This window comes from Ambystoma mexicanum, chromosome 6p (genome assembly GCF_040938575.1).
Source record: "Ambystoma mexicanum isolate Mex_15411 chromosome 6p, UKY_AmexF1_1, whole genome shotgun sequence".
In the NCBI taxonomy this organism is placed as follows: domain Eukaryota; kingdom Metazoa; phylum Chordata; class Amphibia; order Caudata; family Ambystomatidae; genus Ambystoma; species Ambystoma mexicanum.
In genome coordinates, this window is record NC_090935.1 from 1,537,441,550 (window position 1) to 1,537,466,629 (window position 25,080).

Below are 25,080 nucleotides of genomic sequence, written 5' to 3' on the forward strand. Positions count from 1 at the left end.
CTCTATCCCCACTTAGCATGCCGCCTTATCCACTGTTATGCTGCTGCAATCGCTAACATCACTTTGTATATGTTTTTATTCTGTAAATACATACCTATGTAACTGTAAATTGATTCATGCAATGCCAAATGTGTAAATGTCTGTTACTTTGTAACCATGTAACCGCAAGAAATGTGCTAAAATACCCTAGGGCTAGGCGCGCTATATAAATAAAATACAATGCAATACAATTGCTCCAGCAGACCCTCTGCAAATTTCAGGCCTCTGTGTGCTGTAGCCTAATCCCGATTGCCCCGTACTGACCGTCGAAGGTGTGGTTCTCAGACCTGCTGCATTTACGCTCCAAAGAAGCCTATCCATCTTCCGAGCCCCAGCAGGGACTTCTTCATGCAGCAGAGCGGCGCAGTGGAGTACCCGGACCCAGCCATTTTGGCCCTGTCCTCCTGGCTCCTGATCAGCTGAGACTTCACCACTCCCAGTTTTCGGACTGCAGTGCGCCAGCCTGGAACCAGTTTGAACTGGAAGACTGGCTGTTTTGCATGAAAGGCTTTACTGGTGATTGGTGGCCTCGGACGGTTTTGTTGCATGATGGCCAAGGGTCCTGCAGCTGAACCTCAGTCGACGACTGGTCTGAAGGTCCAAAGAGGAATTTGTAGAAGGACGTCCCCGCAACTTCCAAGCAACCACCAGAGCCGTTTAGTGACCCCCGAAGACCCAAACCTGAATTCCGAGTAACAGGGAAGATCTCTTGAAGACTACTTCTTCACCTGGACTGGTGGGCCTAACCAGTCTTAAGACCATTTGCATTTTGTGCCGTCCCATGAACAGATGCAAACTTCCTGAGCTGCAAACTCTCAATACCCTGGTGCCTGTGCCATTTTGCAGTGCAAAGTCTTGTGAAGCACGGATCCAGCTGAAACCTTGTGGGCACCCTTATGGTCCCGCAGAGACCAGTTTCCCTCTGCTGAGTTGTGGGCCGAGAAGCGAAGAAAAGTCTGCCGGGCAACAACCATAGCTGAACCGAAGCCTCCAACACACCAGTGCCGCAAAGATCTGGGAACCCCACTGCTAGAGTGCATCTGTCTTCTCTCTACACAAGTCCTTCGTCAGCAATCCAGGCCAAGAAACCCGAACCAGGGACAACAGTCTCCTCACCTTGGGGACCAACCTGCTGCACCAAGTTTATTTATAAAGTATGGTCTCAAGCCTAGGTAATTACCTTGGTCTTGCTGCATTCCTCCTAAACTTCTAGTGTATTTAAAATACCATTTTTTAATGAACCTCTGACCTCTCTTGTTTTGTTCATGCCTTCTGAACAAGAGTTCTGTTCTTTCACACGATTTGTATCCAATGTCAGTTTACTTCTGTTTGATAAGAACTTGGCTTCTTGGCTTATCCAACCCTGTCTGCTGAGATTCACTTTGTAATTCAATTGTTTTTTAACTGCAACATACTACAAATGAGGCCTTCTTGCTACTGTCCAGCACTGCTGTAATGCGTAGTGGAAACATCTATCCTTTACTTGTCCATATGCACATATATATATATATATGGCGGCAAGCGCCAAAATATATATATATATATATATATATTTTGGCGCTTGCCGCAAACTATTTACTATAAAGCTAGCCTCAAGACCACTTTTTCTGCTTGCATTTCTTTTGCATCTGTACACGTGTAAAATGACTTAATTTCTTCATCTGTTTCTGTGGCATAAGCTTCTTCACCTCGATCCCAAGATGTCACTTATCGTTGTTACTTTCTTGATGCCTTATAGAATATCTTCATTCTCTTGTCTCTGTATCTCTTCTATGTATGTCAGCTCAGATCTGTATGATGTATACTGGTAATGGTTGGTGACATTACCACTCTTCTCTGCCGTTTATTTGCTCTGCTTCTACAGGAATCTCATTTTAAAAACTATCTCATTTAAAAAACTATCATATTTCCTTGTGTGCAAGTATGGATTCCTCAATTGGAACCTTGCCCCAGTGATTCCCTTTTGGCCTTTGTCGTTCCAACTGCTCTGTGTATGTCACATACTCTGCTTTCCAACATACAGGTAATATGGGGGGGGACGGTTGAGGTGGGGGTACTTGGCTCCTTCTCTACACTCCCCCCTCTGGGCGATTCATCGACCACTCTCTCATCATACTTCACATCCAGACATCCTCTTTTGAAGAAGAGCTTCTTAGGGATCCATATTTTTATGACGCCTTTCAGGCATCCTGCTGATTTGACGTGCTCATCTTTGTTCCATGTCATGAGCATGAATTGTACACTTGCACTGCAATAGATCCATCTTCCCACATAATTTGTATGATTCTTTGGATAAAGGAACTTCATTCCCTCAGATGCACGGATACTGGCCTTCACAAAGTCTCTGATTTCTTCATCTGTCTGGTCTTTGGCTTTCCATCCTGATTCAACATCGATCATGATCTTCATCCCTATTGCTTTCTGTGCTGTCTTTTTGCATTGTGAGATTATTATCTTGATTACACAGAATCCAAGCAACACCAACACAATCAGGGCTCCAAGGAACTTCAACATGTATGCCATCCATTGTGGAATCCAAGAAAGGAGTGATCTAAACCAGCTATCATCAGCAATATCTTCTACTTCGTCTTATCATTTGACTATGGAGCTTCGTCAGCATGTCTATGGTCTCTGTCAAGGTACCATTCTCGTCATCATGAGAAGGTATAAATGTGCAACATGATTCTCCAGTTTTTGCACAAACACTTGCATCCATATCTGTGATCATGTCCAAAACGTATCTGGTCTGGAGAGTCATCAGTCGTATGGCTCTCATCTCATCTCTGATAGCATTCCCTGATTCCCATCTGGTGATCTGCAGCCACTTGGTCTTGACATGAAGATCATTGTGAATACTGATGAGGTCTGGCTGAACAGCCTGTGCTCATATGGAATAGCATCAAAAGCTTCTATGGATTTTGCTGAAAAATAGTTCTTTTCATTCTTTTCATCAGCTCCACAGATCTCTTCTTCCTCGGGTGAGCATCTGCTTTTGGAAAACTGTCAAGACTCAAGACACTTTTAGGAGTCACCAATGCTGGAACATGGACATTCACTAATGAGCATCGTCCTCCCCAGCTCTTGGGTAGCTTCATGTATGCCCTGGATCCATGAGCCCAATAATGATCCATGATTACTGCTGTTCCATGTATCATTCCTGGTACATCAAAGATTCGACCACAGTTCTGATTTGCTTAAACTTTCCTTGTACCTTTTATTTTTGAAGCACAGTTTTGCACTCTCCAAGGACACTATCTGCAAGGGTCCTCCTCCTCTGTCTTCGACCCAAGTCAGTAGTTTAGCAAGTCTTGGCCATAATGGCTTGCAGCCATTCTGTACGATTTCAATGGTAGGCTTAGAACAATCAATGACCACCCAGGCTCTGCAGATTACTACTCCTTCTGCTCATCCATCTGGTACTAACACGGATCCCCCAAATCTGCATCTGTCCTCTGTTCTTCCATCTTCGAATGTCTTCTGCAGATTTCCCTGGACTCTCCAGTTTTTTATTTACTTCCCATCTGATTCCAGCTCCTTTCACTCCAGGCTTCTCGTATCTGATCACATGATTCTTCGTATGGGCTCTGTTTCTTGTCTGTGTGTCCTGGATATAGTCCTTCATCTGGATCTGTCCATTCAGTGGCCCTTTTGAGATAGGCATCTCGACCCATGAACTGGCCTTTGGGTCTGGAAAGTGCTATGTGCGAGAGATAATGAGCTGTCTGGATATCTATTTCAATAGCTATGAAGATTTTAGACTTCCCCATACTATAAGGCAGGAGTGCACATACAAAGCATTCCTCTTTTGAGGATCTTCTTCCCACTTCCTTCATATGTTGATACCATATGTTATTTCCCAAGTGAGCTGCACTGTCCAGGTAATCATTTAGTTCAAAATCATCTTCCTTGGTGCTTCTTTTAGGCTCCATTCTTCTCACATGACCTTCTATAATTATTTCATGAAGTGTGTCAGCATAATCCTTCTAACTGGATCAATCATAGGTACATCTAGCAGTGGACTGGGTACACCTACATGTGCTGCCTGAGTAGGAGAAACTTCAGAAAGTTTCATCCTCTCAGCATACCTCTTAAGCATAAAAATGTCTTGCAAACTCTCCATGTGTGACTTCCTTTTAGGAACTACCCTCGGGTAATTTATGACAGGATCAGGTGTATTTGCATGCATTACTTGTATGGGCTCACCGTCTAACAACCTCTTTTCCTGCCTGTCTTGCCAAGCCTGTCTTTTACGTTCAAACAGAGTCTCTAAGACACTTTTTGCATGTGAATGATTGTTAGTGACATTTATCTCAGACTCAGGCAATTTTTCATCTTTCTTTGGTACAGCAATGACTACACAGGGTCTTGGCTGCCTAGTAGTCGCCACGATTGTACCTTCCTTCTGTGCAGGTCGATTCACAGGAGTCTTAGCTCCATGTACATTTATGCAATATGATGTACACACTGTGAGTGAGAGCAGTATTATGAAAAAGATACAAGCATAAATGATGCATAAGTACAACCATTTACAGCAACGACTTCTTTCACACTGTGGACGTCTCCCAGAATCTGGCATGACAATGTTACTACTAACACTTCCCATCCTTATTACCTAAGGAAGGAAAAAGTAACTTTAATACAACATCATCATGTAATGCATCTGAAATCTGCTGACTCGGCTCGGCATTTATCCTTGATCAGCTGTTTTATCTGGAGTTATTCCTCCAAATGTTTCATACAGCGTGTTCTCAAGCTACTTTATTTGTTTAAACCAACTTGATTACTTATACCAGTTCCCAGGATATGCCTCGAATCTGCCTTAGACCAGATGGCATGATGAATTTATTTCAGCATGAAACAAAAGTTCTGTTACCAGCAACCTCTCGATCTGTCCCTTGAGGGAACGGTTCACTCCGATATCAGAGTTCACTTGGAATATGATATATCTCTCAAGATTTCATTTAATGCTGCATTATTTCTCAGGTCCCTTTAGAAATGTACGCACCTCATTGTGCCTTCCAACAAGGTGTGGGCACTCTTCAACCAGGTAATAGAAGACCAAACTGACCAATCGGTGTGTGTTTTCAGCGCATTTATCCTTTCCCCACTGTATTCAGCAAGCTGCTCAATTTGCTCAATAATTGCTGCAAGCAATCTCCTTATGATTGGACCATTTTTAGGATCTTGCAGGAAAACATGAATGCTAGTAGTTCTCCCCACAATTGCAAGATGTGTGCAGTATAAAGAGAAAAACTTCAATTATGATCCGTGAAACGTTGTCATTGGGTACCACAATGGACGCCTCCAAAGAGGAACACATTAAGAAACTAATCAGGGTACTAGACCCTGTTCCAATTGTTGAAAATGAACTCAGAATTTGGCATATTTCTCTTCATATCAAGGCTTAAGCGTGCCTCAGTCCAAAGTCAACAAACTCCTGTGGCTTTAAGAACAAAAGATCTTCCCTTAACCGTGAAATGACTGCACAGTGTGTTCGATTATCTTCCCTTAACTCTTTTTTATAAGTGGCTAAAAGAGTGTCCCGAACCAAGCCACAGTCCAATGAACACTTTATCTTTTACTTGAGAGCCTCTGCGTCCTTCTTCCTTGTCATAGACCTTGTCTGCATTTGCTGAGGTTCTTCCCCGATGCTTGCTTCCGAAGGGAGCAGGGTTGAGGGGTTTCTCCAGTATAAACCATTACGTCACTGAGAAAAGTCCAAGCTCGTCTGCCTTGCACTCTGACTGCAGACGACTTGGTGTCTTCCACAATGAAAGGGCCTTTAAATCTGGGCTTGTGCCACTTTCCTGTGAAATTGCCGATTAGGACCGCATCTCCAGGGAATCATTTGGGAAGACAAGTTCTTGAATTCTACTTGTTGAAGCATCTCCTTCTGTGCTGCTCCCACACCCTTTTCGCCATAGCTGACCTGAAATGACAGATACTTGAAGTCATACACATACATAAGATAGTCCTGTAGCTCTCTTCCTAACAATTCAGAGGTAGGCTGAGCATCACTTCTAACTCTGCATGGAGGCGTGAGGCGTGTCTTCATTCGTCTCCCTTTCACTATCTCATGGGGGGTGAGATGGTGGTCCGAACCTGGTTGGTTCCTCAATGCATATAATGCCAGTGGTAGGCAATGCAACCACCCTTTCTTTAAGGTAAGCTTCATCTTGGCTATCCTTTCTTTAAGCAAGCCGTTTAGCCATTCACAGATCCCATTTCCTTGTGGATAAGCCGAAGAAACTGTGTGCTTTATACCAAGAAACAAGCTTATCTGCTCAAATGTTTGATTCACAAAATGCAGGCCATTGTCTGACCTCATTACTTCACAAATTCCCCATCTAGGCAACACTTCCCGTACTAAAAATGTGGCCGCACAGGTAGAGAGTCTGGATGTTCATAGAAATACAAACGGGGGCTGCAGCATTAGTAAGAGGCAGTAACTGGTCCAGGTACCTCGTGATGAACCTCATCTGTTAGTCTGGCTGTACTAAGTCAGCAAAAAGGCATGGACTCTGCATTGGATCCATCCATGATTCAAATAAACGAAATCAAAATAAAATCTTTGACTTAAAATAAAAGAATTTAACAACAAAAATCGAATAAAGTTTTTCAACTAGATGGGGATTTTGAGTAGGGGTGGCTTTGGATAGAGGCCTGTCTCTCTACACTTCCTGCACCAGATTGGCTTCAGGTAGGAAATAATGGCCCTGTAAAATTATTTCCATAGCTACCAGTATCCCAGAGTTCCGTATTGGCATAGTTTTATTCAAGCTGAACCATCAAATACTCATATCTGTGAGATTTAGATCCAAATGGTTTGACTCATTCGAGCTTATTTGAGCCCCCATTTCCTGGCACCGCACACCTCTTCAATGTGTGCCTCTTGGCCAATCCCTTGACTGTACATGCTTAGTTGAGGGAGTGGGGAGTCTAGAACGCTAGAAGCATCACGCAGAGCCCTATAGAAAGCTGGTGATCTTCAAGCCTGCTTGGTTCCTACACAACAATGTTTTTTTTAAAAAATGTATTAAACTAACTGGAATGTGTTTAATTTAAGTTCAGAGTTTGATGGGTTGTCTTTTTTTGTTCTTTTTTCTGTGCCTACTGAATGATCCAGTGCTTTGGCAAATGGTCAGAGAATCTTAAACCACATTTGCTGGCTCATTTATGTGTCTTCGAAGATGGCCAGTAGTCGGGTGACACTGTTGTGAACTGACATCATTTTGTTGTATCTGACTATGAACCTGTACACCAAACCAATGATGCAAAATCAAGTTCTCAATTTGACAGCATTTTAGCCATGGGCGTGTGTTTTGAAGCTCATATTGGCTAGTCATTTTGTATTGTGCACCCATGGAGAGATTAGTTTTCTATTCATAACTGAAAAGCCCTTTTAAGACCCGAAAACCAAAAAGTACTGTAAAGCTTTCAAAACCTGCTACCCTCAGTTAAAGTATGCATAACAATGTAGTCTGTTTGGGAATCTGATTACTTGCTGTGAATTGGTCTTAGATTTCTTATCTATGAGAAGTAAATGCGATTTAATTTTGGTTTGCGTGCAATTTTATTTATTTTGCTTTAAAAACATGTTTTGAAAAAAATTCTATATCAATTTTCTAAGATTCCTTTTTGTCTCACAGGGAATGACAATGCATAAAAAGGCTGCGGAAGATAGACTTGCCAGTACTGGTTCTGGACAATCATTCCTGGCTAGACAAAGGCAAGCAACCAGTACTCGGAGATCTTATCCTGGTCATGTTCAACCAGCTACAGCAAGGTAGAGGAGGCTTACCTTGTGGCAGAGACACAGCCAACATCTAGAACATAGAATGTCCTTCGGTTGCACACAAGCGTTTCAGGAAATTCAACCACCGTGCTTTCCTGTACCTTTTCTTTTTTATACTACCACTTAGTTATTGGTAACTTAGGGAAAGGTTTTTTTTTCTAAAATGCCTGTTGTATGTCTCCCTAATATTTGAAAGGTCCCTGTAAAGCTTTTGAGTCCTACTATCAATGTCTTTTTTAATGTGCCAAAAATGTTACAACGCAAAGTGCATCTTTAACAGTTCAATTTACTTTTGTTTTAAACTCTTTAAATGTCTGACTTAAATCCTAAAGATGACTGTGTGAAAGCAAATTCCTGTCTTTGACAATATTCTATTCTGTAACATTTTCCATGTGCCTATGTATTAACATGCTTTATAAGAATGTTTTCAAAGGAAAGTTCTGCTCTATCTGTGTACCACGTTTATAGGTCAATACGGTTTTGGGTGAAAGGCTTGAATTTTGTGAATCCAGATTTACTGGTAGAGCAAAGATAAATACTGTTGAATGTCTGCCATGTAACACATCTATACTTTAGTTTAAGTGCTCACTAGTCAAGTCTAGCACATGGCACTACACTAAGATATTCATGCTTGCATAAAGCATTTTCATAATATATGAATAAGCAATTATTTTCTATTTTTCAGATGTTTGCTTCAACACAGAAAATTGCAATACTCTTTCCCGTAGTGAATGTTATTACTTGTAATATTATAAAAAAAACTCATATTTATGTATATTGTTAATTTTAACCATTTGTTAATGAAGTTGGGAATTGCTCCTCTATTTTACCCATATATGGCTTTCCACTTCGCTCGCTCCATGGGCATCCCTTAACTCTGGTGTCATGAACTTGGAGCTTACACAATAGGGCCCATCATTTCCTCAAAAGGACTGGTGTTTCCGTGGACTCCCTCTATTACATGTATCAAGATAAATATGCCTCTAGCGAACATAACAGTAGAAAGTAAACTTACAATATATTTTATGATGGGGCAATAAGGTGTGGAGCGCCAGGCACAAAAGTAGCATCTAATGTATTCTAAATAAAATAATATTGCCTTTGAGCTACTAAGGCCGGTCTTAGTAAGGTTGAAGACTCATGTTTCTGGTGTCACGAGAAGCCACCAAAATTGAGACTTTTTGGCCCAGCATTCCTAATGTGTGGATACATTGTTTTCATATTTAACCACTCATTTTGCTTTTTCATTATCTGATATTTTGGCTGATATGTTGGCATGCATGCTTTTATTTTAGTTATGAGAATCATTTAGTGAGGGTCAAATATTACCATGTTTTCAATGTCTGTTGGACACTAGCATGTGTACAAACTGGTATCCAGTGATATTGACAAATTGAAAATAACTAAAAACATTTTAAACAAACCCTAAAAACCGAAAAATACTGAATTTCTATTAGAAAATATGTATGGGGGTTGGGTAAAGAATTAAAACGGATGGGGAGGAGGTTGGGCGGCGTTATAAATTAAGGATAAGCAAATGTTTGGGGTGGGCCCCCCACCCACACATTTAAAAAAAAAAAATACAAATCGGTATTTTTTCCAAATTTAGGGATCAGTAAAACAAATGTTTGATTTTTCGTTAAAATCAGTGATCCGTACAAACGTAGCAGTTTGTACAAAGCAATATGCTGCTTTTTAACAAATAACTGGTGCATTAGGGCAGTGTGAAAAATGTTTCACTGTTTTGAAAGTGCACTATAAGATTTTGTTGCCCGCACACCTCCTCCTCCTCTCCTTATTTTTAACATACAGCTTATCAATGTTCTGCAATTGTGAAATGTCTTTAATTGAAAAGTGTGACTAAGCCAGAAGAAGGGAAGTGTGGTGATTTACAAATAGATTTTCCATCACAGTACTACTGCTTCTGCGCCAGTGGTGATATCTGTGGTGAAGAGTCAAGGTTTGTTAGTTTCGTCTTGAACTAGGTAATTGGTAGGTTGCGTGGTTTATGTACAGTATAGATGCAATAGCAAGTCTCTTTTCCTACTGTCCTTCTCCTGCACCTATCGTAAACTTAAAGTACCACAATAGTGTGGGAGAGGCCAATAACTTCCAAAGGATTGTCCGGAGCCTAGTTCTTTAATGATGGAGCTTTATGACCTTTATGACGGTAACTAGTGGCCATTCGTATTTTTCAGGCATATTTTACCTTTCTCGTATGTAACTCAGCATGAGACCATGTGCCAATCCTCTGACACAAAATACAAACGTAATTTAGTTTTTTTCTCTTGCTATAATAGCAACGCATTTCTTTTTTATCTCATGAAGCTGTTATTCCAAGATGCTACAACAGTGAAAAATTGTGTTTTGTCAGCTTATGAACATTTTTTAGGAGAAGGGTTTGTTTTGCTGCCATTTTGTTAGTCCCCACCCACAATAAATGAAAAAACTTTGCTATTAGGGTACATATGTCAGAAATCAGCATACCTTTATAAGGTGCCACAGGCTATCTGAACTAGCAGCTTAACTTCACATGGTGTTTTCCTTTTTGCATACGAGACTTGAACTAATGTTGGGTTTGCTCACCCACTAAGTAGTGTAATCCAGAATAACCATAAAAATATCCATGAAAATCATTGTATACACATTTTGTCTTTTACATGTTCAATTGGGATCTGCAGAAAGTGACGCTGGATTTTTCTATTCCGTGGGTTCACAAGCCATATCTCGTACTTTTCATTGTAAATGTGAGCTCTTTTTCGTACCTTGTATGACTAAAGCGTCTTCTACAATGCAGACTGATGGGGTGATATAATTTGCCATAGCAGTCATGCAATTTAAAACATGTGAACATAGTTTTACTGACCTTATTTGAGAGGTTCTTAATGGTTGTGGTCATAGCTGGGTGCTGTCTAGCTTTAAACCTAAACACTTTCTTTATCACCAAAGTGGATTTTTAAATGGTTACCAATGCTGCAGCCTCTTTCACAGATTCCCGTTTCAATATTTAATAATATAGAAGTTTGATAAATTAATTAAAACATACAATTAGATAGAATCATTATATAGATGCAAAAATAACATTACGTAACTGGCAAAATTAAAAGCCTCACTCTTACTCTTAAATAGTAAATCATATTCTTTACACAAGGGTCTAATTGATTTACTCTGTCTGAATATCATCACAGTTCAAATAAATAAGACCTGTTCAGTTGTTTCCAACGGAAGGCCACAGAGTCTGTATAGTCTTTAAATCTAAAGGACATTCTCCAAAGCCTCATGCTAAATATCTATATGTAGAAGGCAAAATGTTCTTCCATTAAGGCTGGTATTCACCTTATGCTTGGCATGTCTCCCAGATATCCTTGAGGTTTATTTTGTTCTTGGATTAGTGATGTCAAGACAAGATTACTGCACCATAGTCCCATTAGGGCTCCCCAAGTATACAATGAATTAGTCTACGTGTTCCATCGGCTGCAGCCAGAATTCTCATGTACCAGTCTTGATATACATTAGCCAGTGGCGATTTGACATCCATCAGTTGCCTTGCATTTAGCAGAGAGGATTCGATTTGAAACCCTTTGTGTGAACTATGTCAGTTTTAGGACAATCCATTCCCTTTCAAATGAGTTCTGCTTCTAAAATGTGGTTCAGTCTTTGGGCTTCCCTGGTGCGTCACCATTGAGCATAGCTAGGCAGCTGCTCTGTATGATTCCTGGGAGCCAGGTAACTGAATGTGTTACCAGCTAACATTATGAGTATTCTTAATAGCTGCATCTTTAGAGGAAAACGGAATATTTTCATATTTGGTCAAACCATCAAAAAAAGTTCTGTAGCTAGTTCAGGAATTTCGCACCAAGATCCGTTATTGGGACTCAGATGTGAGTTACAAAACCCTTAATCATAAAAGTTAATTTCACATGTTTTACATTATTAGTAGTACAAAAGCATCATAAATGATCTAAATCAAAGAAACGTTTACTTTCTTTACAAGGGATTTGTTGGTTACTGGTGTTTTGTGAACATTGTTCATTTTGAAGAGACAAGCCCGTCAAGGATGCTTTCAAGAGTAAGAGAGGGAGAGAATAATTGGGGCGGACCAATGTTCATCTCAACCTATTCCACCTATGTCAGTGGGGTGCTTATGTGCATAGCCCCGGGCTGTCCCTTTCCAGCTGTTAACGCAAGAACAAGAGAGGCTAGGTGGGTGCTGGTGCATGGGATGCTTGAAAATAAGGAGGTGTGTTTGGTAAACACATATGCCCCGAACCAAGATGCAACGACGTTCTTTCCGACACTTGCACCACGTTTGGCCCCATACAGGGAGGCCGCATCCATTTGGGCTCGGGACTTCAACTGTGCATTAGACCCACTCCTGGATCGATCAGATGACAAGTACAAGAAACCAGCCCCACCGGCGAAAGCACTTAGAAATAGTTTGGAACAGCTAAAGCTGGAGGACGTCTCGAGGAACCTGCATGCAGACAAGAGGGGATACTCCTATTACAGCGCCCCACACGATACGTTCACACGCGTAGATTACCACTTCACGGGCAGCGAGACACTAGGGGAATTCACTAGCGCACATCACAGAGCACGAACACTTTCAGATCATACCCCGGTAACAGCACCTTGGGCATACACGCATAGCAGGGCCCCTATAGCAACTTGGAGATTGATAGCTGAGACGCTACTGAAGGGGGAGGTCCAAGGGCTCCTGCAGGATACAATAGAAGATTACTACCACCTCAACACTGGTAGTGTAGACAGGTGAGCAACGGTGTGGGACGCCTTCAAACTAGTAGTCATAGGTGCAGCGATTGGGAAGACGGCAGGACTTAAAGGGAGGGTCCTGACAGAACTTGGGGAGATTGAACGAGAAATAGAGAGGATGGAATCGCAAGAAAGGTCACAAGGGGAGGATCCACCCGAACTGGTATCCCTCAGGATACAGTGCAAGGCAATCTGGGAGAAACTGGGACATCTGAATTATGCGAAGTATACACAAAGATTACATGCTGAAGGGGATAAACCTGGGAGGCTTAACCTAGTTTACTAAACAGGAAGTTAAGAGTCCCGATCAATGCGATCAAAAATAATGCGGGGGAAGAGGTGAGGACCCAGGAAGGTATAAACCAAGTTTTCTCACAATTCTATGAGACCCTATACTCGAGAACCTGCAAGATATAGCAGACGCCCTAGAACAAATCGACCTCCAAAAGTTAGATGAAGAGCAAGCACAGATGCTTGGGCCCCCCCCTAACGGTAAAAGAATTAAAAGCAGTAATAGACAGTCTCCCGACGTGTAAGACTCCGGGACCCCATGGACTACCCAGAGATTTCTACAAGGCGTATAAAATCAAGACCACCCTAGCTGTCTGATTACTGGAGGTATATCAGGAAGTGTTTGAGGTGGGCCAACTGCCAGACAGCATGCAGGAAACCCTCATAATACCCATCATGAAACTAGGCATAGCCCCCACACCCCCCCCACCACTAGACTCTGGCTCGTACAGGCCCATCTCATTGATAAACCAGTACTGCAAAATACTAACGGCAGCCCCTAACTAATGGACTCGAGAATTGTACACAAGCTGGTCCATCCGGACTAAACGGGCTATGTCCCGGGGCGTAACACCACGTAGAACCTGCGGAGGCTCCTCCGTGTGGTGGACCAAATCAATGACAAACGGCGAATGCGCAATAGCATCTTTAGATGCGATTAAGGCCTTCGACTCTATGAACTGGAATTGGCTGCTCAGATTGTTGGCCCACTTCGGTATGGGCGAGGGCTTTCTTGGATGGATTAGGCTACTGTACAAAGACCCTAAGGCCAGAGTTAAAACAAGGAGGCATATCTCAGAGGCGTGGAGGATACACAGGGGCACAAACAGGGCTGCCCACTATCCCAATGCTCCTATATATTGGCTTTGGAGACCGTGGCAGTCTTCCTGCGTGCGGTATATGCAGACACAGGGATACGCATAGACAATGTCACGCACCTGGTATCACTGTACGCTGACGACATGCTTTTGTTAGTCACAAACTCTTGCAAAAACCTCCCTGACCTGCTATACGCAATAGGCGCCTACGCCAAACTATCGGGTATCTCCATCAACAAAGCAAAATCCATCACATATACCCTTGCAGAACTCAGACACGCTCCTATAGATCTTTGACCACGCCTGGGTCTTATGTGTCCACCACGTACTTTGCGATACTAGGATATAGACATGCATCATGACCTGTCACACACACAATGCTAACACGTAGATGGCTCTAGAAAAGACAATGAAGTCCATGGAGTTTTGGAGAACATTGCCATTGATGATGATGGGAAGAGCAGCCCTGCTGAAAAGTGACGGTCCTTCACCCGCCTGCTATATTATTTTACCAACATACCTTACAACATACCTACTATTGTGTTCAATTTCCTTAAGAATGTAGTATGTGAATTCCTGGGGGGGGGAGGGAACAGACTGGCTGTCCACACTCTACAAAGAGACTACCTGTCTGGGGGTATCAAGGTGCCAAACTATGAGAGATACTATTTAGCAAGTCAACTGCAATTTGTGGTCTGATGGTTAGGAGAAGAAGAATCCATAGACTGTAATTCCAGCCGGCACTCCAGAACTGCTAGTTGCGAGAACTTATTTGGATGGGGAAACCCTGGGTCAAAGGCCTGCCTGCCTTGCTCACGTTAGGACTAACACTATGGAAGACGGCATGGAAGATTAAAGGGACCTCATACCCATGATCCCTGCAGATCCCTTTGTCAGGGCTTGTGGACACCTGACTGCTCTGGATGTATACAGGACACACTGGGAAACTAAAGGAGTGGCACAGATCGGAGACCTATGGAAGGGGGGGACATGGGTAGAGTTTGCCACCCTCACGGAACAAAACGAGATTCACAAAGGACAGTTCATGCTGCATAATAGCATGGTCCAAGCCATTAAGAAAAGGTGGCCGGACCGCAACAGAGAGGAGGAACTACAACCCGAAGTAGATGAGTGGTATGACGTCTCCGAAAGTGGACATACAACATCAGGACTGTATAAACCACTCATGAAATCTAGCCACACTAAGAAATTGCAGGTGCAAGATCAATGGGAGTCGGAACTCCAGAAGCCCTTTACGGATCAGGAATGGTCGAGAGTCCTAAGGTACAGGAAAACGGTCTTGAGGAACGCAAGATTTAAGCTGACGCAGCTCCGTTACCCACAGAGCGTACCTCACCCCAAAAAGACTATCCAAAATGGGGAACAAAGTCACCCAAACCTGCCACAGGTGTGCCGCAGAAAATGTAGACCTGTTTCACATGTTCTGGGGGTGCTCAGTAATGCAAACATTCTGGGAACACATTAAACCAAGGGCAGCTACAGGCGGGGTGCAAATGCAGCAATGGACACCGCAAAGCTACTTGTTGGGCCTATTCCTAGGGGGTGGCAAACAAAGGACACACATAGCCAAGATGAAGGATTTGATGTGTATTTTGGCAAAACGCTGAATCACCATGGCAGGGAAGACCGATACGGGACCCAGTATTGAGGCATGGTGGGCCGACCTGAACCATTGGGCGTTGGCAGAGACAGTAATATGGACCAGTGCAGTGTAGAGAGGGTCCGGAGAAAGAAGTGACAACATTTTTGCTTGGAACACACTCCTGCAAGACATGCTGGGATCCAAAGCAAGCAGCGATCTGAGCACCCGGATGGGTCGGAAAGTGAGATTATAAACCAGGAAGATCTAGAGGGCAGCCCCAACACAAACTTATAACCAGCTGTGGGCGCCATCCGAACATTGATTCATGGGATTGGGCGTAGGGTCATGCAGCAACTACAAAGATCCAAGAATGGTCTACAGAGAGACGTGCTGGCGCCAAGATTATTGTGGTTGTGAGAAACTCCCTGCAAGCAGTGCCTTTATATGTTTGTTATAGTGTTTGTTGCATTGTTCACGTTGATGTTATAAAATTCAATAAAGGATGTTTTAAAAAAAAAAGAGAGGGAGAGAATAAAATAATCTGAGTCTGGGCCTCCACTTTAATAGGACCAAGTCCAGACGATTGTTCCATTAAGTTAAGAATGTCTAAGCATCAGCAGGCTTTTGCAACCCACCCCCCACTACACAATCAAGAATCTATGGTTCACCAAAGAGCCAATCTCTGTCCTCTAGATGAACATATTGTAGGAGGAACCTTAAAGATATACTCCTTTGATTGGAGTGATTGAAACTGTAGGGTTGATTGTCATATATGTACCCCATCATCTGTAAATGTGTAACCCAATGATGCAAAGCCCACTTTAGAATTTGATCTAACCAGAGTCAATTAATCAAAACCATTTTGGATATACTTAACCACTCGGTATATAATTACATGCTTGACAAGTGCCCAAGAACATTTTTTTCCTGTTCATTACTGTATTATGTGTGCGGTACAAAGCCAGTTCATGTATTGTTTTATGTTATCCTATGCATGCTTGCTCAATTAAGAGTGTATCATCTGCATAGATCATCCAAGCAAGCATCAGATTTCTAGGTTTTGGAGACAACGTTGCTGCAGTAGGCAAGAAGGGTGGCAATTCAGCAATGTGTAAATTCAAAAATGGACATTGAAAATGCACCCTGGTTTCAACACTTGGTTAGTCCCAAAAGGCCTAGTGCATTTCTCTTTTGGACCAATGTAGACTTTAACTGAGATCTGTGAACGAAAGGGGGCTGTGGCAAACTATTAAAGGGGCTGCGATAGCCCATCTTTTCTGCAAGTTATAACTTGAAAGCTATAGTCAAATCGATAGAACAATGCAATTTCATTTTCTTAAATTTATATTATTTATCCATTAATGTCTTCAAGATACAACATCAATTAATGGTAGTTAGGAAGCAGCTTATTTTTGTTAGCCCATTCCCTTAATTTTTCTAACGCAATGTATGCTAGGGCCCTCCAGTAACATCTAAGAAGGCTATAATGCTTTAATTTCTGGCATTCTCTTTATGACCATTCTTGTGGATTAAAAATTAAGTATTAGTCACCAGAGTGATTAACGTACTCCTAGTCCATAGCCCCCTTTCATCCATCCTGTATGGGTGTCCCTCACTAGGGACGGGAACAGAACCTTTTTCACCTGAAAAATAACACTTTTCTTTTAAATGTATATGCACACAGGGGCGCGCCACTGGGAGTATGCGCTGCCCTAACCCTACCCACCAGCACCACACCTCAGTCTCCTTTGACGCATCGGCCATATTAAACTGTTCAACCTCGCTGATATTTTTTAGGGGGAAGGATGGTGGGATGTACGTTGGTTAGTCACTCCGGTGAGTAACACTTAATTACTTCTCCGTCCCATCTCCTTTCCTCCATCCTGTATGGGTGACTACAACTGATATAACTGCCCTGGGGAGGAGAGCTGGACACTCTAGGCAAACAGATTACGAAGGACAGCCTGGCCAAATGCTGAGTCAGCCCTGGCACCAGTGTTCAGACAGAGCTATTGAAGCTTTGGACGCTTGCTGTCCAAGCCTTGACCCACCAAATGTGACAAATAAGGCGTCCATCTAAGTCCTTGGTTCTGTGAAGATAGAATTTTAGTGTTCTTCTGAGGTCCAAACAGTGTAGAGCCTTCTCTGCGTCTTCCTTGTGGTTAGGAAAGAAAGTAGGGAGCACAATTTCTTCAGTAATGTGGAAGGAGGAGACCACCTTTGATACAAACCTGGGGTGAGCGTGGAGCACAGCCTTGTCCAGATGAAACACTGTAGGGCTTGGAAGCCACCAGAGCCTGAATCATGCTAACTCGGCAAGCTGAAGCAAGCCCCACTAGTAGCGCTGTCTTGAGCGTGACCAATTTGATGTCCACTGTGACCATGGGCTCAAATGGTTTGTGTGCAAGGGTGCTAAGAACAAAGTTGAGATCCCAGAGTGGGTGCAGGCATCTGACAAACGTATACAGCCTGGTTAAACTTCACTACTGGAATGGCCGAGGAGAAGGTAAACTTGTCAGAGGTACTGTATGCGCCGATGGCCGCTAGGTATGTCCAGCCAGCAGGTATCTACCTGGACCCCTGATCTGGCGAAGTACGATGAGAAAGACGACACCTGGTCCAATGTGCAAGATAGCGGGTCCACTCCTTTTTCCTTGAACCAGAAGCAGAACCTGGTCCATTTGCATTTTGTACTGCTTTCAAGTAGCCTGACTCCTGGCTGCCTGGATGATTTCTAGGTTCTCCCGAGACAGCCGGAACTGTTGGAGAATCACCTGCTAGGGCTAGCCTCTCCGGGCACGGATGAAGGACTGCCCCCAAACCCCCCTCCGCTGTGCCAGGAGCTAGCCCTTCACGAACGGGAGAGGGACTTCTGGCTGAACTGACAGCTGTCTAAGGTCTGAGAACCATGGCCTGGCCGGCCACTGAGACGCAGCCGCTGGGACTGCCTGATCTTGCAAACAACCTTGTGGATGAGTGGGGTAGGAGGAAATGCATACGCCCACATCCTGCCTCAGGGAATCTGAAGCGCGTCCGCGAGGGAGCCGTCCCCTCTCCCCAAAACCTCCAGGACGCGAACTGCTGACAAGTCCTGTTACTCTTTGTCGCAAACCGGTCTGTGACCAGGTGACCCCTCCTGCTGAAAATGTCTCGAATGACTCTCTCCTTCAGTTGCCACTTATAGTAGTCGGTGCCCAGCCGACTGAGTCTGTCCGCCTACTGGTTTGATTCGCCCGGCATATGCACCGCTGAGATCCAGATGTCCTGTGCAATAGCCCACTCCCAGATGCTGAGGGCCAGCCTGCAAAGGAGCAGGGATCTGGTGCCCCCCTGCTTGTTGAGGTAGTGCATGCAGGTAGAGTTGTCTGTCCGAATACAAACTGCACTACTGATCAGTGTGAGGAATGCCTTGAGTGCAAGCCAAATGACCATCATTTCTAGCCATTTGATGTGATTTTGTTGGTCAGTCTGGGACCACAGACCATGCACAGAATGTGTCCCCAGGATAGCGCACCACCCATGGAGTGAGGAGTCTGTAGTTCTAGTGTTATCCGCCAGAGGGATCTGAATGGTTTTCCCATCATGAGGTTCGCATCCTGCCCCCACCAAGTGAGGTCCTGCTGTAGGTGAGCGGGTATAGTGAGCAGGGCTACTTGATAACCTGACTCCTGGTCCCAGGATGCTGAAATATGCAGCTGCAGCCACCTCGTTCGCAGCCTGGTGTAAGGGATGGCTAGAAGAAATGCTGCCAATACTCTCAGCAGGTGCTGGTACCACCTGTCCTTAGTTAATGTTCTGCTGAGGAAGTGAGCAACGGAAGATTTGATCGCTGCCACTTTCTCCCTCTTGAGGAACCCCTTCTGCTTCGGAGTATCCCACAGCAGCCCAAAAACACCAATATTTGATAGAGAACCAGAGTTTGTAGAGTGTAGTCGTGAGTCTCCCCGCTGAGTACCTGACCTGCTCGTGGGACACCCCCTCGGATTTGCAAGTCGTTGAGGTAAGGATATACATGAAGGCCCTCTGACCTGAGCACAGCCCCCACTGCGTTCATCAGTCTTGTGAATACCTTTGTCGCTGAATTCAGGCCGAATGGCAACACCTTTTATTGAAAATGCAAACCCTTGACCCAGAACGTAAGGAAGGATCGATGAGGCTGCACTAAGGTGATGTGTAAATATGCGTCTTTCAGATCAAGGGAGCACATTCAGTCCTCCCCCACACAGCGTCTCTGCTATAAAAGCTGGCGTCACCATTTGGAACTTCTGCAGAGGTAGGTACAGATTCAGGAAGGAAAGATCTGGGACCAATCGCAGGCCCGCCTGGTTCTTCCTTTGAATAGCAAAAATGCAGGTGTAAAAGCCCTGCCCCTGTTGAGGCAGAGGAACCTCCTCCACTGCCTCGCACTCCACAAGGGAACATAGCTCTGCTAAGAGTGAAGAAGTCCCGAATCTGTGATGGGATGGGGGGGTGGAGAGCCGGAAGCCCGAGGAGACTACCGAAATCACCCGTGAGTCTGTAAAAGGTGAGAGCCAAGCTGGACTGTGCAGGGCCAACCTCCCCCCGACAAGAGTGCTGTGGAACCGAAAAGAGCCGTCATTGCCTTTTTGGGTTGGAGGCAGATGACTGGGAGGGGGGCTGAAGAAAGCCCTTGAGCGAACATTTCTGATGTTTTCACCTATGTTGACTGGGCGACCTGTCCGGTTGCCTGGCCCGGTGGTCCTGGAAACACCAGAAACCGCCAAAGGACCACCCTCTGTCTGATCGAGTGTGACCCTGTGCTAAGGTTTTAGCTGCTGGCTTGGTGAGAATGGCCATGGATTTGGCTGTCTGCGAGCTGCTCTTCTTTTTATCATGTTTTTCGTCAGTGGTGGAGTGGAACAAGTCGCCGACCTCGAAAGGCAGGTCTCGGATTCTGTCCTGAACATCAGGGTTGAATGTAGTCTCCTTGAGCCATGCCGTCCTTCGCCAGTCAGTCGCCACACAGATTGCTCTGCTAGCGGTGGCTTCCATGAGGTCCTGCGCCACAGGTTTCTCTTTGGCAAGTCCAGCCTTGAAAGAGGCTTGTTTGTTGGCTGGAATATCTGGGAGCAAGTCTGCAATTTCCCTCCACACCTGCCTGAATTTTGCATCCGGCCTTTTATTTGTTGGCTAAGTACAGTGGGGCATGAGCCAACCCTTCCTCGCCAGAGCCTCCACGTCCTTCTGCAACAGGATGCCAGATCTTGATGGGGAGTACTTCCGCGAGTACCCATGACTCCAGCAGCTCTTTCTGGGGCTGAGGGATATCCAGGTATTCAGCTAGGCCAGCGATCCTATCATGGAATGCCCTCGCCGAAGAAGGCATGTCCTGCTGCTCCTCATCAGTGTCTTGTTGGTCACCTGAGTTAGAAGGGGCCCCTTGGTCCGCAGGCGTTGGGTGTGCCACTGGAATTGGTCCAGGCACTGGACCTAGAGGTGTAGGTGCTGCAACCGGAACTACGATAGGCATGGGCAATGTTGGTGGTGGAGGTACAGACAGGCTGCACAGGCACCAGCTGAGGTGGTGGTGTGGGTGGCAGCATCTCCTGAATTATGCATTTAAAGATGTCCCCCACCTGCGAAGACCGCATGAGTGTCGAATACTTGTCAAAAAAGTGATCCTCGCAAGCAGGGTGGGTGCGATACTGCGCCAGCTGTGGTGGAGTAAAGACCTGTTGTCTGCACCCCCCTTGTGAGTACATGCACTTATGGTACTGTGCTTGACCCTTGAAGGTCGGGTATGAAGTGGTCCACATGACCGGAGTCCTAGGAACCCAATCGCCCTGGCTATAGAATCACACCTTTGCGGTTCGCCCTGTTGGCAGGCTTCTGTCCTGAGCGCCAGCTTGTCAGCATCTTCTGCGTGTGGGACCGTGGATGACGCAGGCCTTGGCTCGGCCTACATGCCTGAGCGCATCAACTCTGCCCCACCCTGCACCTGAGGCGTGGGCCTGGTAGCCCCACCCTGCACCTGAGGCGTGGGCCTGGTAGCCCCACCCTGCACCTGAGGCGTGGGCCTGGTAGGCGTTTGGCCCTGGGGCCGGTAGTGCTGTCGGCGCTGCGTGTAGGCGCCATCTCAGGGGTGTTCCCGGTAATAAACCAGGGCCCCTCAGGATGTGTCCCGTGTACCAGAGCCCGTAGGCTCCTCGGTGGCAGGACCGGTAGGGCCCTTAGACCCCCTTGGCCATAAGGCTGGTAGCTACAAGAGTCTCTCTGTCCTTGCTGCTGGTGCAAGGGTCCAACAGGCCCCTCCTGTGAGCAGGCTTCCCCGGGAAGGAGTGGCCCCTGCGGGACGCCTTTGAGAAGAGTACGCTTACCTTCTTGGTCTTCCTGGAGAACACCTCTCTACCGCACAAGCTGGTTTCTAAGGGACCGGGCATATGAGTGTCATACGCTGAGCAGCCTTCCCACCCGTGGTCTTTTCCAAGGCACCGGAGGCAGCGCATGTGCGGATCCAACTTGTGAAAGAAACCGTTGCACGACGGGCACCTGCTGAAGCCAGCCGGGGTCGACGTGCACAGGGGACAGACTAGGCCACTGGAGGACGGTGTTCCCAAAACCTGAAAATTAGAAAAAAGCAACAGATTAGGGAAAGCACATGGAAGTAAGAGGCTTGATGCCTCACCCAGGAGAGCTGGTGAAAGCGGTGTGCTCCCGTTGATGCGGAAAAGAGGACTAAGGTGTGGCACCGGTGGGCAGGGTTAGGGGAGTGCAAGCTCCAAGGGCCGCGCCCCCACGCCCATATAAATATAAAGGCAAAGTGTTATTTTTCTGGGGGAAAAGGTCCTGTTGCCGTCCCCAGTGAGGGACGCCCATACCGGATGGAGGAAAGGGGAATGAACTTAGTATTAGTATGCTGCACATCCATGAGGATAGACTAGATCTGGTAGGGACATCAATTGATGAAAGACCAGGCACAACAATTCAGACCACATGCTCAGATTGGCCCTGAGAGGAACTGTAGCTTCGCCATCAAGCCCACAGACCCTTGAGGATTATCGTTTCTACTGAACTATATTATTATTATTATTATTAGGGTATTTATTGCATGTGTACCTGGCTTCAGGAAGCAATGGAGCACTTTACAATCATAGGGGGAAGAACATGGTGAGAGAAGCAGAGATGGGGTGCTCCACCTCCAAGATCACATTTACCTATTTGGTAATAAATCATTTGTTACATTCTGTGAACACCATGTATACATTCTGAATATGGGAATACCAACCCTTGTCTAAATAAAAGTAGATAGTGTACCTATTTCCCTGTCATTCTCTGAAGGCCCTCCAGAATAGCTTACAATATTTCTTCAGTGGCTGCCACATATCCGGTACGCCGTTTGTGAGCAATGCATTGCTTTTTTATATTTGGGTTGTATAACAGTATGGGCCAATCACAAAGCCTTCAGAAATATTTCGTTTGTACATTACTCCTATGATGCACCCAGTTTACATCATTCCTTAGCATCGTATCTATACCTTACTGTGGACTGATTTGATGGAGACTACTATAAATGCCACCTTCTTACTTTGTAACGGTAAAACCGAGTAGTTCTCAGAATAGCCAAATTAATAGTGCAAGTTAGTCAGCTTTTAGCTGTGACCCCTTGCTCATCCGTTCTAATTGCATCCTTCCATACCATGGAATCTGAGTTAGCAATAGTTTGGAATTGGCAAATCACTGTTTTAAATTACAGCAAGAGTTCTCTTAAAGTGTTGCTTTAGGACTTCAACATACTTGTCTGTCCACCTTATCCTCCATAATTTTACTATCCTTTCTGTTTATCCTCTGTACATTTGGTCACAATAAACCCCAATTTTGCATGTCTAAATGCAACTTGGAATTAACACAACCGGCTAGAGAGAGAATTTTCTGTAGAACGCAGTATCAGCCCCACTAAATCCATACCTTACGGGTCCATTTATAAGTCCTACAAATGCGCACCATACTATATAGCTCACAGGCCTTTAGGCATAGGCTGTTTGCCTTCGTCCAGCAGTAGGTTGACTGAGCAGTAGCCTACCGCTTGGGCAGAGTGTGGATTTGGAGTAATGTCTGAGAAAGAAAATGTCATCAGACCTTGGGTCGCCAATTGTAGTAAAGACTACTGATGGATATTGTATCAATTTATATCTTGAGGATGAATATATTACGAGCTTAGTTTAACCTGAATATCAGCTGTTCCAGCTTTTGGTGAAAAGAAGATATCGCCATCAGATGTTTTTATTATAGAAGATTTTTTTAATTCATCAATTTGAAAGAAGCAGAAATGGTATGCCAATGCATTTCGGACCCATACCTGGTCCTTCATCAGGGCGAATTTCTATAGTACAAAGAAAAAACAATAGCAAAAAAATCATAAGCATCAAAATAGAATCATATGGAGTATTTATGTAGACAGATCACCACAAATTACATAAATTGTTCTACTCAAAAACAAACAATACCTGCATATATGTATGTCCTAGTCAATTGTTCATCACAGTGACATATCGATTTCCATCATATCAAAGATAATCCCTTTATCTCCTGGGGTGAAATATATCATAAATTAACCACTGGTTTCCACATCTGATTCCCTTTGAACTACTTGTACTCAGCTAAGTATCTATAAAACATCAATAAATGTAGTCATGCAGGTAAACAATCCAGTTTAAATATATGTAAATAGCGATGTGGAATCACATTCTTTTAAATATAAAATGCACGTACCTGGGTGTGCAAGTTGATATAAAAAGGAAATTCATGTGTGAAGTACACGTGGTCTAGGCATACGTTTTCTTTTTTTTTATAAATATCCCTCCATGTGTAGCCGCTTTAACGGTCCTCTCTGAAAAACAGATTAATTGTAAGCAGTGCTTAGATGTTTAGATAACCCTGATGTTCTCAAGAGGTGTTCACATAGTTGTAAATACGCTTACCTCAAATGTTACAGCTGTCGCCTTATTGTATGAGGGATACAATGGGTTTCAAAAGTGTGCGCTGATTCTGATGCCTTTAATACATATGTATCAGCTTGATGAAGGAATAGTGCACGGTCGTAAATGGAACCGCCTATTAAATAAAGGAATATTGCTGTCAGGAATATATGAACTCCCTAGCTAACCGATCGTAGCTCAGTGAGCGTGATCTTACTTGAAATGTAAGCCTTCCTAATGGCGCATGGAGATAGCGAGGATGCCGCTGCCTTGATCCGGCCGCGGAAAACTCTGGAACGGCGCAAACGTAGTCATGGAAACGTTCTTGTGAAGGACTCTGTGATTTGTGGTGATGGTTACCATGGCAACTTGGCTCAGTTGGCTGTTGCTGTTACGGCATTACTTAACGTGGTGGCAATGTACTACTTGTGCATAATTACGGCTCCCTATGCTAAGAGCCCTATGCTATAAGTAGTATTCGTGCTGGTACGCGGATACAGATAATGTAAAGTACGTAGGCATATTTGCTGACAAAGCACCTTTTAAAATCAAGTTAAGCTGGTCAATCGGTCTACATATGTTGCTGTATACACCATTCTGTCACTAAAGGTAAAGAAACTGAGTGTTTACATTGAGTTCTGTTAAAGACAGACTACGAAAACATGAAATCCCCTTGGTAAATATTTCTGTAAATAGCAAAAACATTAACAATAAAATGGCAGTTCGTGTTAGTACCGGAGAACGATGCTAAAGTGCATAAAATGAGCAATTAATTCAACCTTCATATTTACCTTAAATACAGATAATCAGATGCAATGCTTATTA

The 25,080-nt window shown here is 44.3% G+C and overlaps 1 protein-coding gene across 3 annotated transcripts in view; it reads left to right on the forward strand.

Moving 5' to 3' along the window:
• Positions 1 to 25,080, forward strand: part of HOOK3 (hook microtubule tethering protein 3) — a 1,904,471-nt gene that overhangs the window by 1,867,532 nt on the left and 11,859 nt on the right. For all 3 annotated transcript variants that reach the window (XM_069626410.1, XM_069626409.1, XM_069626411.1), the window contains one exon: positions 7,689 to 7,825. In XM_069626410.1, the coding sequence (XP_069482511.1) occupies positions 7,689 to 7,825 (137 nt within the window). The remainder of the gene's footprint in view (positions 1 to 7,688; positions 7,826 to 25,080) is intronic.